The sequence below is a fragment of the Cryptotermes secundus genome, unplaced genomic scaffold, assembly GCF_002891405.2.
Source record: "Cryptotermes secundus unplaced genomic scaffold, Csec_1.0 scaffold944, whole genome shotgun sequence".
Lineage (NCBI taxonomy): Eukaryota > Metazoa > Arthropoda > Insecta > Blattodea > Kalotermitidae > Cryptotermes > Cryptotermes secundus.
In genome coordinates this window covers 810,003-822,081 of record NW_019719375.1, presented here as the reverse complement: position 1 = coordinate 822,081, position 12,079 = coordinate 810,003, and the positions used below count along the sequence as shown (strand labels likewise).

At 42.1% G+C, this 12,079-nt stretch overlaps 1 protein-coding gene and 1 long non-coding RNA gene across 7 annotated transcripts in view; one reads left to right on the top strand and one right to left on the bottom strand.

Annotated features, from left to right (window-relative positions):
- Window positions 1-12,079, bottom strand: part of LOC117282411 — a 136,049-nt gene that overhangs the window by 14,189 nt on the left and 109,781 nt on the right. The window lies entirely within an intron of this gene.
- The window catches only part of LOC111865396 (organic cation transporter protein), a 57,601-nt gene that overhangs the window by 38,638 nt on the left and 6,884 nt on the right, over window positions 1-12,079 (top strand). For 4 of the 6 annotated variants that reach the window (XM_023853384.2, XM_023853393.2, XM_023853402.2 and 1 more), the window contains 5 exons: window positions 761-915; window positions 3,343-3,511; window positions 5,547-5,700; window positions 7,303-7,403; window positions 11,740-11,954. In XM_023853384.2, coding sequence (XP_023709152.1) covers window positions 761-915; window positions 3,343-3,511; window positions 5,547-5,700; window positions 7,303-7,403; window positions 11,740-11,954 — 794 coding nt within the window. Of the gene's footprint in view, window positions 1-760; window positions 916-3,342; window positions 3,512-5,546; window positions 5,701-7,302; window positions 7,404-8,154; window positions 8,329-9,850; window positions 9,976-11,739; window positions 11,955-12,079 lie in introns of those variants that run through there. The other 2 variants (XR_002842975.2, XM_023853411.2) reach the window with 2 other exon arrangements.

The following is a 12,079-nucleotide window of genomic DNA, read 5'->3' as shown; positions in this document are numbered from 1 at the left end:
ATCACTAACAGTGGCAAATTGCGGCTTTTATACATGCGCCCCAAAGGTCCTCTGAGGTGGAAACAAGATTTTCCCGCTATGAGGGAATCTTACGAGACAATAGGAGGCGACTAACTATGGAAAACCTAAAACATTTAGTAATTGTGAACTGCAACAAAAGAGAAGTTGAAAGTTCGGAGAGCTAAATGTGGGTACCAATGGTTTTTTAAATTTGTAATGAAATATGTTGGCTTTGTTGCATGATTTGTATTTAAGTATAGTTTTTTATTGCAAGTGAATCATTCAGTGATTACATAAAATGAACTTAAATATTGATCTGTTGGTCTTAAAATAATGTAAAATCTTTTTTAATATTTAATATAAAATTTATGTGCATATTTTAATGCATATTTCGGAAGTTTTTCATGCATAAATGCATACATATTTAAGGGATTATTAGGGCATAAAATCCGGTCCCTATTCATTACCGTGTTCACAAGAGCCCTTCACTGGTCCCTATCCTGAGCCAGATCAATCCAATCCATACCATCCCATCCTATCTCTCTAAGATCCATTTTAATATTGTCCACATAGCTACATGTAACATATATTTAAACAACGAGGGCCTACATGAATGGTTTCATGTCGTCGAGTTGCAAATATATTTCGTTACAGCGGTCGGTCTGTTTAGAAAAAATTATACCTATTCATATTTTGTTTAACATTTCAGGTTTGTGTGCTTATTGCTATAATTTCCTTCCGCCCCCTTTCGTGTTTTCAGAATTGGACGTAAGACAACTCTGATAGCATCTATGATACTTTCTTGTCTGATGGGCGTGGCTCGATCCATCGCGTGGAGCTATGAAATTTTCCTTCTCTTCGAATTTCTGGACCCGGCTCTCGGTACCGGCGTCTACACGTCTGCATTGGTCTTGGGTTCGTATCACTAACTTGAGTTTAAATAACAAGCTATATGTCTATTCCGAAGCTTTACCTCATGCTTTGTAGTTGTTCGTAGCAATGCGAGACTTAAGCACCTTTTCTTTATTCACTGAAAATATCTATGGCGGAACTTGTATTAATCACAAACCCGTAAAATTCTCGGAATATTTATCTGGTTCCGATAATATAGACAGAATATTGTCACATGTCACAGTGACTAAGACGCGGGTTTTGGTTGGTAATTGTATTTATTAACCACTTACAAGGTGTAATAACAATCAATTATAAAACTGTTACTGATTTTCACACTAAAAGCACTCCACGCTAATCTCTTCAGTTTATCTCCACTAGTCTTCACGGATTTATAACATAGGGACTATAAAAGTCTCATTAAATCACACACTCCCAATAACACTGTGCTATAGCACATATAAAGTTTTAAATCACACGTTAAATCTTTACAGCCTGACTTCTTGTACTCTTCTTCAACTACGAACTTCCTGTGGCTATCTCCTATCAACAACAGACTCGTCCCCGAACCGAACGGATTCTGTCACTTCTGTAGCCAAGGAACGGGCACGCATCATAGGAAACACATGTCACGTGACCACCACCCACCGCTGCGTGACGTCACTGCGGACACGGCCAACACAGCCTCCTCTATTGTTGCCTGTTTGACCGTGTTTACAGAGCTGTTGCCTGGCAACGCGTTGATCAAATCCGTTACAATATTAAAGTAAATTATCTCTAAAATTCGGGACTTGTTAAAGGCAGGAAAAGAAAGGGATAAACAAGAACTGAGTGGAGAAAAGTCTACTTAGATGTGTACTGTTCTGTGTCCATATAGACTTATTGCATTCCCTTGGAATTTATCTCAGATGCAACATTGCTGCCGCAGATGGGAGAGGATTAAGTCCAACTGTGAACAAGTACGTGCAAAATACTTTGACTACAAAAATACAGAAAGAGAGAGAGAGGCCAGAAAGAAATAATAAAGTAAAGAAATTACGAAAAATGAGAGAGAACCAGAGAGAGGTAAAGACAAATAAAACATCGAGGGAAACTGAGAATATTTATTGTTCAGTAAAAATAGACGTATGGAAGCGTCTGTAGGATGGACTTTTGGCTTGTGACTTTGGTCTTAAACATTGTCCGTATCTTTAAACTTGATTATTCTCAGCTGACCGATTTCTTTGGGTTCACTAACTGAGATAGGGACTCTAGAATATGTGTAGGGCCTTGGTTACGCAGAGTCACCTTCTCTCACTCCCTCATTGCAGATGCAGCCACTGCTACACTTCTCATTTCTCTTCAGGCGCAATCCAGAATTCATATTGAGAACCACGGCCTGCATAAAAAGGCAAATTGCATACAAAAGCATTCTTTCTCTACTGGCAAACACCTCCATGGAAATGATAACATCCTGGTTCCTCACGACGCAGACTTTTCTTTATTAGAAAAGTAAATAGTATATATTTACGCCGATATAATGCAGCTTCCTGTTTCTGGTTCACATTTATTTATAATCAATAATTACTTAAATGCAATCCTGAAATATCGTTGGGTTGTACTGATTCAGCGCCTGAGCCAGACTGAGATTCATGAAGGCGTCTCTCTTACATGGCCGAATGGCAGTTTCTGTACAGGCAGCTGACATCTTAGTAGAGATAAAAGGTTGGTCGCGCCATAGCTCAAGCGGTTAGTTGCTGGCTTCCCACTGCGGCGGCCCGGGTTCCATCCCGGTTCTGGTCAAGTGGGATTTGTGGTGCACAAAGTGGCGCTGGGGCGGGTTTCTCCGAGTACTTTGGTTTCCCCTGCCAATCTTCATTCCACCAATTGCTCCACAATTACCCTCACCTATCATATGGGACTGGTACAATAGGCCAGAAGTGGCCACAGGACAAGGGACTTAGTCCCACCCACTAGCATTAAAAGAAAAAGGTAAAAAGCAAAGCTATCCCTGTAACAGGCCGTGAAAGCCCATGGGGTTCTGAGACGTTGAGGATACCACATTTTCTAGACAATCGACTCACAGATGGCGGTGAGGTTGTCAGCCTTATGCAACGGCCGCCTTTTACCCCCAGGAAGGTTCCTGGTACTCATTTCTGTTAGAAGCTGAGTCGACTCCAATGTCATAGTGCGGCTGGGAGGATTATGTAAATTGAAAAAAAAAAATCCAGTGACATTGAGAACCGAACCCACGACTTTATGGCTTGTGGCATAGTGTCTCAACCAACTACGCTACCGCGTGCCCCAGCTGACATCAGTTAATGTTTTAATTACATCCCTGCCATAATATTTGTAACGATTCTTTTGACAAAATTCAGTCACTGAAATTTTTCTCCTTGTAAATCTAATGATACTACATTTATGTCTGTAGTTTCTCTCTGGACTGCTCTATATTTATATGTGTGCGTGCAGGGATGGAACTGGTCGGCCCTCGATCCAGAGTTTTCGCAGCAACAATGATTACCTCATTCTACGCGATAGGGCAGGCTCTGACAGGAATCATCGCCTGGTGGCTACAGAACTGGAGGCTCATCCTGAGAGCATCATACCTTCCATCATTACTGTGCATATCTTATTACTGGTAAGATTTCAGGCTACACGCGTAACGGAGATTTCTGAAGCTTTTTCTTTCTCAATTATATTCAGATTTGTACATTTCTGCATACCCCACCGATGGTGTCTCCACCTTATCGTGGTGGTGGGGTTTGAGTGCTCCTGAGACCCTGAGAGCTATGCCGGCGTAGCTACTGGTAGGGTCACCCATGCCGGACAGGTCAAAGGGTAGAAGCCAGACGAAGAGGGATACCCTGGTCCTCCAGGTTGGGGGTTGGGCGTGAGGCTAACAACCTCACACCTTAAAGACTAAATTGTTCAGAAACCAAACACTCAGCCTCGGAAGGATGGACTGAACAGAACTCGACATCAGCGAAGGAGCTGAGATGTTTGGAGGATGTGCATGATCTCCGTAAAATGGAAGTGAAAGGATGGCGAGGAAAGATGAAGAATAGAGAAGAATGGAGACAGATTGTTCAGGAGGCCAAAGCTGAAGCGCTCAGGGGAAGGAAGGAAAGGACATTTCTGCATATAATCTGTTCTCATTCCCTACTTATGCGCCAAGCATGACAGGTGCAAGCCTATATACCGCCACAGACGACGAAAACAACCCCCACGCCATCCCTATCCCCACCCAGGCAAAGAGAGATAAATTTTCTTCGAATTTCATAACGGTTAAAATAAGAAACCTCCAGACACGGTGATGAAACCCCTCACTGGTGTCGTGATTATTAAAGTTGTATTTACATTGTTGCATAACACGTTTAGATTACTACCAATCAATGACAGAGAGGTGAGAAAAGGTAAAGGTGAACTGTCCCTGTGCTTAATTAATTAAGCACCACTCCTTGAAGACGTATGATGGACTGGAGATATAGCCCCACCATTCTTGGCCCCAACACTAGATGGGTGTGAGAGATCAGATTCATGCCCCGGGCGCTTGATCCCCGGTACCCGCTGGATAGGAGGCTCAAGGAACTGGACGCTGTGCAATAGCAAAAATTATTTTACCCCACCGGGAATCGAACCCCGGACGTATATCCCGCAGCCCGTTGCTATACCGACTGGCGACGATTTCAAAAAGAAAGTAGGAGAATATGATTCCTATTTGACATCCGCAAATCGTGCCGCCCCGTATGGCCGCCTCGGTCGCCTGTGCTCTTTTTACGCCCCAGTAGATATATAGAACCGCTCTCGAAAACCGCCATAATGAAACAGAAGTTGCTAAACTCAAGAAGAAAGTTCAATATCGGAAATTAGAATTGTTCACCAAGAACGGGGAGCTTCTGAGAAGATTGCACTCCAATTAATTTTCCAGTCTTCTAAATGCAGGGAGTTTTTCCCATTTTCACGTTGTCCAGGCCGACACTGAGACCCGCCCAACATCCTATGTAATGGCTACCGGGGTCTTCTTCCCCAGGGTTAAAGAGAGAGGAACATAACCACTCACCTCCTCCTAGTGCAAAGGTTAAGAATGTGTGGGCCTGTACCTCAATTTCCCATACATTTTCATGCCGTTGTGATTAAGCTCATGGACAACTTGAACTTTATAAAATAATTTGTAAGTTCTGAGTTGTTTGTATTTTAAGACGTTTCCATATTTTCTTCCTCTCTTCTTGGGCTTACGGGATAAACGACATCGCCAACTACACACACCCAAACATTAGCATTATCTCAGTTATATACATATAGTAAAGGTAAGGTAAAGCTATTCCTGTAACAGGACGTGGAGGCCCACAAGGCTGTGAGACGTCGAGAATCTCACATTTTCTAGACAGTCGGCTCACAGATGGCGGTGAGGTTGTTAGCCTTAAGCGCCGGCTGCCCTTTACTCACAGGAAAATTCCTGTTACTCAATTCTGTTAGAGACTGAGTCGACCCCAGGATCATAGTGCGGATGAAAGGATTAGGTAATTAAAAAATCCAATGATCTAATCGGGATTTGAACCCGCGACCTTCCGGTTTGTAGTATATTGCCTCAACCAACTACACCACCGTGTGCCCCCTATATACATATGTGTATGTAATATAAAATACTAGTAATATTTACCCTGCATTTGAAGGTTTATTCCAGAGTCGGTAAGATGGCTTCTGACAAAGAAAAGAACAAAGGAGGCCTCCGACATTATACTCAGTGCAGCCAGGAAAAATGGCGTCTGCCTTTCAGAACATGTGATGAGGAAGATCAGAACGTCATCAGAGCAGAAAGAGACGGAGGTGAGTTTTACCATCACTCTGAATAATTTTACGCCTGACGCCTTGTATAATCGTGGTGGGTGGTCAATACTGTTTCCCGTATTTCCATTCGGTTTCTTTATCTTGCTCCTAAAGCCGTAATTATGAATAAGATTGATTTTTTAAGATCAAAACTTACATAATGTCTCCAAAAAGGTTTACCATGTCAGAGACTTATGAGCCCAGAGATTTCTTCTATGCAAAACAGGGTGAATAAGGGAGAATGCGAGTATGTCTGCAGGGTGCTTGCTCTCTCCAGATATGTCCATTCAGTCGTCTTAATAAATCACACACACATGTCTCTTATAATACGAAACAAGCTTTAAAATAATTTAAAATATCACGTAGGAATATTTCAGTTCTACTACATGCATGTATCGTCAGACTTGTAAGAACTTGAGTTCTAATAAATCAATAACACAAAATTTTTTATTCCCCCATTCTCTCGCATACTTTCTTCCTGGTATTTCCTAGAAGGCAATATAAGATAAAATAATGGAAAGAGCTATCAATGCCGAAAGCTCTACCGNTATTATACACTCAACACGTAGTGACATGAAAACAGTCACGAGACCCACGGGACTCGGAATCAAGAATTACTGTGCTGGCGAGGGCCAGCAGTAATTTACTCTACTAGACCAGATTACTGCGTGTTCGTGTGTGTGGGAGAGGGAAAATTAGTGAGTAACCCCTAGGATCACTCCCATTAAAGCGGGAGTAACCAGCTGTAGCCATATTTTTCCTCTCGTCGAAGAGGGGGCCCCATTTCAAAACACGTAAAAGTCTTGGAAAGAACAAAATTATGGTCATGGGTCCCAACGGGACCCGAAACCAAGATTGACTATGCTGTCGAGGGCCAGCAGCAATTTACCCGACTGACTGACCGATCACAAATCTTATCAAAATCCGTTCTCATGGTGATAAACCATGCGAAACATGTGTCATGTTACGTCCTTTCATTCTTTTTTCTTGAACTGAATGAGAAGTTAAATGAATTCAATGTCTGTTTCTTACAGTGCACTATCATGACTCAATTCACGTGTTACGTCTACAATTTTTATCAAATTTCTTAAAGATACAAAAAGGAAATTAATTTATTAATATTTTTAAGCATCAAGTCAGTAGTTATTAAAGATAGTGACATACTAGCCGATCAAGGTAGCCGCGCGGTCTAAGGCATGAACCATTTTGCTCGCTCGAACACTGGGATCGTGTGTTTGAATCCCACTTAAAGCATAGATGTCTGTGTGTGCATTTATTATTATGTTTTTGTGTTGTCCTGTGTGTAGGTAGCGGCCTTGCGACTGGCTGATCCCCCGTCCAAGGAGTCCTACTGGCTGTGTAATAAAGATTACGAAACCGAAGAAGAGGTCAGGGTCCAACAATGAGCTGCAGAGTGAATGAATGAATGAATATGACATAATAAATGAGCTATTTCAATTACATGTTATGCCAAAAAAAATACTCGACCGAAGACCAGGCACTTCAGCTAGTAGATTCATAACAATAAAAATAAAGATTTTGTAAGAGGCCCCACATGTTAGAAATTTCGAAATGTAACAGCTGTCTCGTACTTGCCTGCAGGAGGGTTTTGACGGAAGCGGAAGTCCATGGAAAGCGGCGCTTTCACAAGTCTTCAAATCAAAGACTTTACTAATGAGATTAACCATCTGCATCGTTTGCTGGTAAGTGTTATCGAAACCAAAACCCTGCACACTTCAGACGTATATAAACAGTATCCCAGAAACTGCACTTATAAAATTCCATATGATGAAATATCTCCGAAGTGTCGTGGCCGATGATCACGCTGAAATGTTCAGTGCAGTTGATTCCTATAGAACACATAAATGTATAACATTTCCAACACACTCAGTGTTAAAATAGGCCAGTATCTTGCTGAGATGATCCTCGACGACACCGGACTTACATTTTGTGATTGTTCATAGATATTTAAAAGCAGAATATTATTGTAATGACATTAAAATCATTAAATGTGCCTGTTATGGAAATCGCAAACTACTCTTGATGTACCCATGCATGCAAGCCTTCTCATGTTTCATCAAAGCGTCCAACATCCGAAATGGTTCAAGAAAAACCCCAGTAATGAGCCTTGTGTATTCCGGAAGATGGGGCGTAGACAGTGGGGAGTCTTAAGCGGGTAGGCCTACGTAAAACGTATATATAATTATAACCATAACCCACTTAACACATTCTTAATATCAGTCAAAATACTGTACGTTCTAGACTCGATCACACGAGGTTGAAATATGAAAAACAGTTTTCTCATTCCCGTTCATATCGTGGCATATTTGCTCAAGGCAAGATCTGTGAAGGCAGCAGGGATAGCCGTTACTGAGTAACGGCTTTAGAAACAAGCATGTTTCCGTGGCAATAATTGGATACGACAATAATGTTAAGCGTTGTTTTCTTTCGCAGTCCGTGCCGAGATGTTATATGCAGGACAAATCTAGAGACAATCAGTTAGTGAGTTGAGAGTTGCTGGCAGCTGAGACCGGGGATAGTTCAGGAACCCAGAGAAAGGGGAACGTCCGCTGTTGGAAGAGGCTACAAAGCAACGGCTACCGAAAACCTGACTGTGGACACTAGTGTGTATGTGTGTGTTAAATAGTAAATTCTGAAGTATAGTCACGCGCTGTATCAAAGAGTTCAACGAATCCGATCATTAATTCAAACACCGTCTAGAGTCACTCTTACATATGACAATATATTAACAACTTCCTTCGTTATGGAACAGCATTGAACGACCTTAGATATACTACAAGTTGCTGACACAATTTAATGCAATCATCTCGTGTATTTTCTTAACTAAATAATCCCGTCTAGAAAACCGAAATTAACGGCCGTGTGAATTCGTTGCGCTGACCACGCGACACCCTCTATCCGAAAAAGTTGGCACTAACTTCGCCAACAAGCGGCAGTCGCTCGGTCGGTATAGTTCGCTTGCGGACAAAAGTCACAGAGTTAATAAAATTCAATACGCACAGTTATAAGAGCAAATGAAGACACTCGTATGTTTGCATTCACTTGGTTCTCGGCACTTATCGGAACAAACAGAATGACATAAATTCCTCAAGGTAAGCGCAGGAAGATACAAACACTGTTACGTTTACGTATTCATTTGCAAGAAGAACAGTTGCTTACTGGAAGCGCAACACATAGAATATTAGTTCATTATCCGTTCGCGAAATTTAGTATGGATCCTCTACAAGACTGCACCAAGTAAACCTATAGAGTAGCCGGCCACGGTAGCCGAGCGGTCTAAGGCGTGCACTGTCTTCGCTCGCTCGGAAGCCGGGATCGTGGGTTCGAATCCCACTCAGGGCATGGATGTTTGTGTGCGTTTTTCTGTGTTTGTCTACAAGTAGAGGCCTTGCGACGAGTTGATCACCCGCCCAAGGAGTCCTACCAAATGTGTAAGATCTAGAAAAACCGAAGTGAACGGAGAAGTTCATGGAGGTAGGCCTAGGCCCACGGGGGCTGTAGTGCCAAGGAAAAAAAAACCTATAGAGTAGGTTTCGTTCACGCTTCCGTCTGTCCGTAACTATGTTTCAACTCCGAAACTACTAAATGGATTTCGGTTAAATTTGGTATTGGAGGGCCTACAATAATTTGAATTAGGTAAATTTCATTTCGGTTCGTGTCGGTACAATGCAGTCCCTAATTTACACAAAACTTGCATCAAACTCTCATGAATTTTCTTAAAGAACTGATGTGGAATATAAAACGTAAATCCCATGACGATGTAGGCAGACAATTCTCAATTGAAATATTTTTATATGTTGTGTACTAAGTCCAACTTAAAATGTTAAGTTGTTTCTATATTTAATTAAGCACCGCGTCGTGTAGATGTATGGCCGGATGAAGGTATACCTGTACCTCCGTGCATTCTTATTTCAGCCCTAGATATATGTGAGTGGTCACTTTCGTATTCCGACCACATCACCCCCCGTGAAAGAGCCCACGATACTTATTGGATAGAGGCTTGTGTGTTCCTGGACGTGGTGGTCCTCGACAATTTCATATTAATTAGATATCCTTCAAATTCTTATATAGGGATTATTACTGATTAAATTATGATTTTAAGATTTTCGGGGTTTTATACTGCTTTTAGTTCAATAATTACGCATGGTTTACGTTCTTCTGGTTTGTCTGCCTCTACCTGGAACCGAAGCCCGTTCGCCAAGCCCGAGGCCGGTTAATGAGCGTGTTTAAAGGCACGTCAGCATGGACAGCTGGGTGAGTCACCTACTTTCCTGATTAAGGCTCATAAGGAAAATAAAATCCATTTATCAGTTGTGCTATTTATAGCGTGAGCAGCCACGCAACGATGGATTTGTATTTATAATAACGCGACTTCCGTCCCAGTGAAGCGTACTGAAAAGCAGTGCAAGCTTTTATAACTTGGGGATAAGCCATTTTATTTTTTCCATTATTACGGATATCGTAAACAGACTATTCCAGTTATATGAGAATGAAGGCCCGAACAACTACTGCCGTTTTAATGTCGGTATTTATTTTCATACTACTTCCACATTATTCAATATTCATTATATTAATAACGTTAAATGTAATTACTTTATATTTCGGCTATCATCAAAGTATTCACGTTATATGTTGCAGTTATTAAATGTTTAAATCCTACGGTAAATTGAAATAAAATTGTGCAGATTTTAAAACATATGCACTTAAATTTGGTTTCTTTTAATTTCACCTCAACTAATTTTGTTCATATTTTATGAGAAGAAAATAATGTAAGAACTTTATCGATAGCAAATGACAATATTCAAATAAAGGACAAGAATTACATAGGTCCGATATACAGCCTAGGGATTTTATTGTAACTCAAAGTGAAATTACGATACGAAAATAAAGCAAGATGAAAAATAAGTTCACGTGTTTACAGTACATTTAAAAAATGTAAGCGTAATATAGTAGACCGCCTCTGTAGTCTAGTGGTCAGAGTTGCTGGCTATAGATCCTGAGGTCCCGGGTTTGATTCCCGGCGCTACCAGATTTTCTGAGAAGTAGTAAGTCTGGAACGGGATCCACTCAGCCTCGTGAGGATAACTGAGGAGCTGTTTCCAGGAAACAGCGAGCGACTCCGGTCTAGAAAACCAATATTAACAGCCGTGGGGATCCGTTGCGCTGACCACGTGACACCCTCTATCCGCTAAAGTTGGCACTAACTTCGCCGACAAGCGGCGGTCGCTCGGTCGGTATAGTTCACTTACGGACTACAGGCTACGGAGTTTAAGAGTAATATAGAAACTATATAAAACTTCTAATAACCTAGCTCCTGAAGACAGCCGAAAGTGTCCACAACATTATAAAAGACATAGCCGTAGCTGGAAGGATAATATTAAAATGGATCTTATAGAAATAGGATGGGGCGATATGGACTGAATTCATCACAGCAAGATCTAGACGTATTTTTTTTATTGCTAGTGGAGTGGGACTAAGTCTCTTGTACTGCAGCAACTTCTGGCCCATTGTACCAGCCCCAGGTGATAGGTGAGGGTGATTGTGGAGAAATTGGTGGAATGAAGATTGGCAGGGGAAACCGAAGTACTCTGAGAAAACCTGCCCCAGCACCACTTTGTCCACCACAAATCCCACTTGACCAGACCCGGGATCGAACCCGGGCCACCGCGGTGGGAAGCCAGCGACTAACCGCTTGAGCTATGGCACGGCCCAGATCTAGACGTACCTAGAAGCATAATATTTAAATGGATCTTATCGAAATAGGATGAGGTGGTATGAACTGGATTCATCATAGCAAGATCTAGACGTAGCTAGAAGGACAATATTTAAATGGATCTTATAGAAATAGGTCTGCTCAGGGTAGGGACCAGTGGATAGTTCGTGTAAACACGGCAATGAGCCTTTAGTTTCCATAAAATGTTAGGACTTCCTTGAGTAACTGAGCTACTGGTGTCTTCAAAAAGGACTCAGGTCCATGGAGTTACATAAAAGTGTGTCTGATGGTACGCTTTGTTTTAGGGTCAGCATTACGTTTGTTTATTTCGGGCTGACAGTGATCTCCGTGTCGGTGGGGGGCAACAAGTACACGTCCTTCATCCTGGCGGCCCTGATCGAACTGCCTGCCTACGTAGCCACGTACTTGTCCATGAACAGGTTCGGGAGGAAGTTCTCCCTGTGCAGCACTCTCCTGATATCAGGCATCCCGTGCACCGCCTTCGCCTTCCTGCCGCCAGGTACGTCAGCCCCAGTGACGTATGCTGCGGCCCGATCACATGGCTTGGTCCCTCTGACCACGTGACACTACGTTTAGCGCCACAGGCTACGTGATCCTCAGAACTGCCAATGCAGAGCTGAGTGC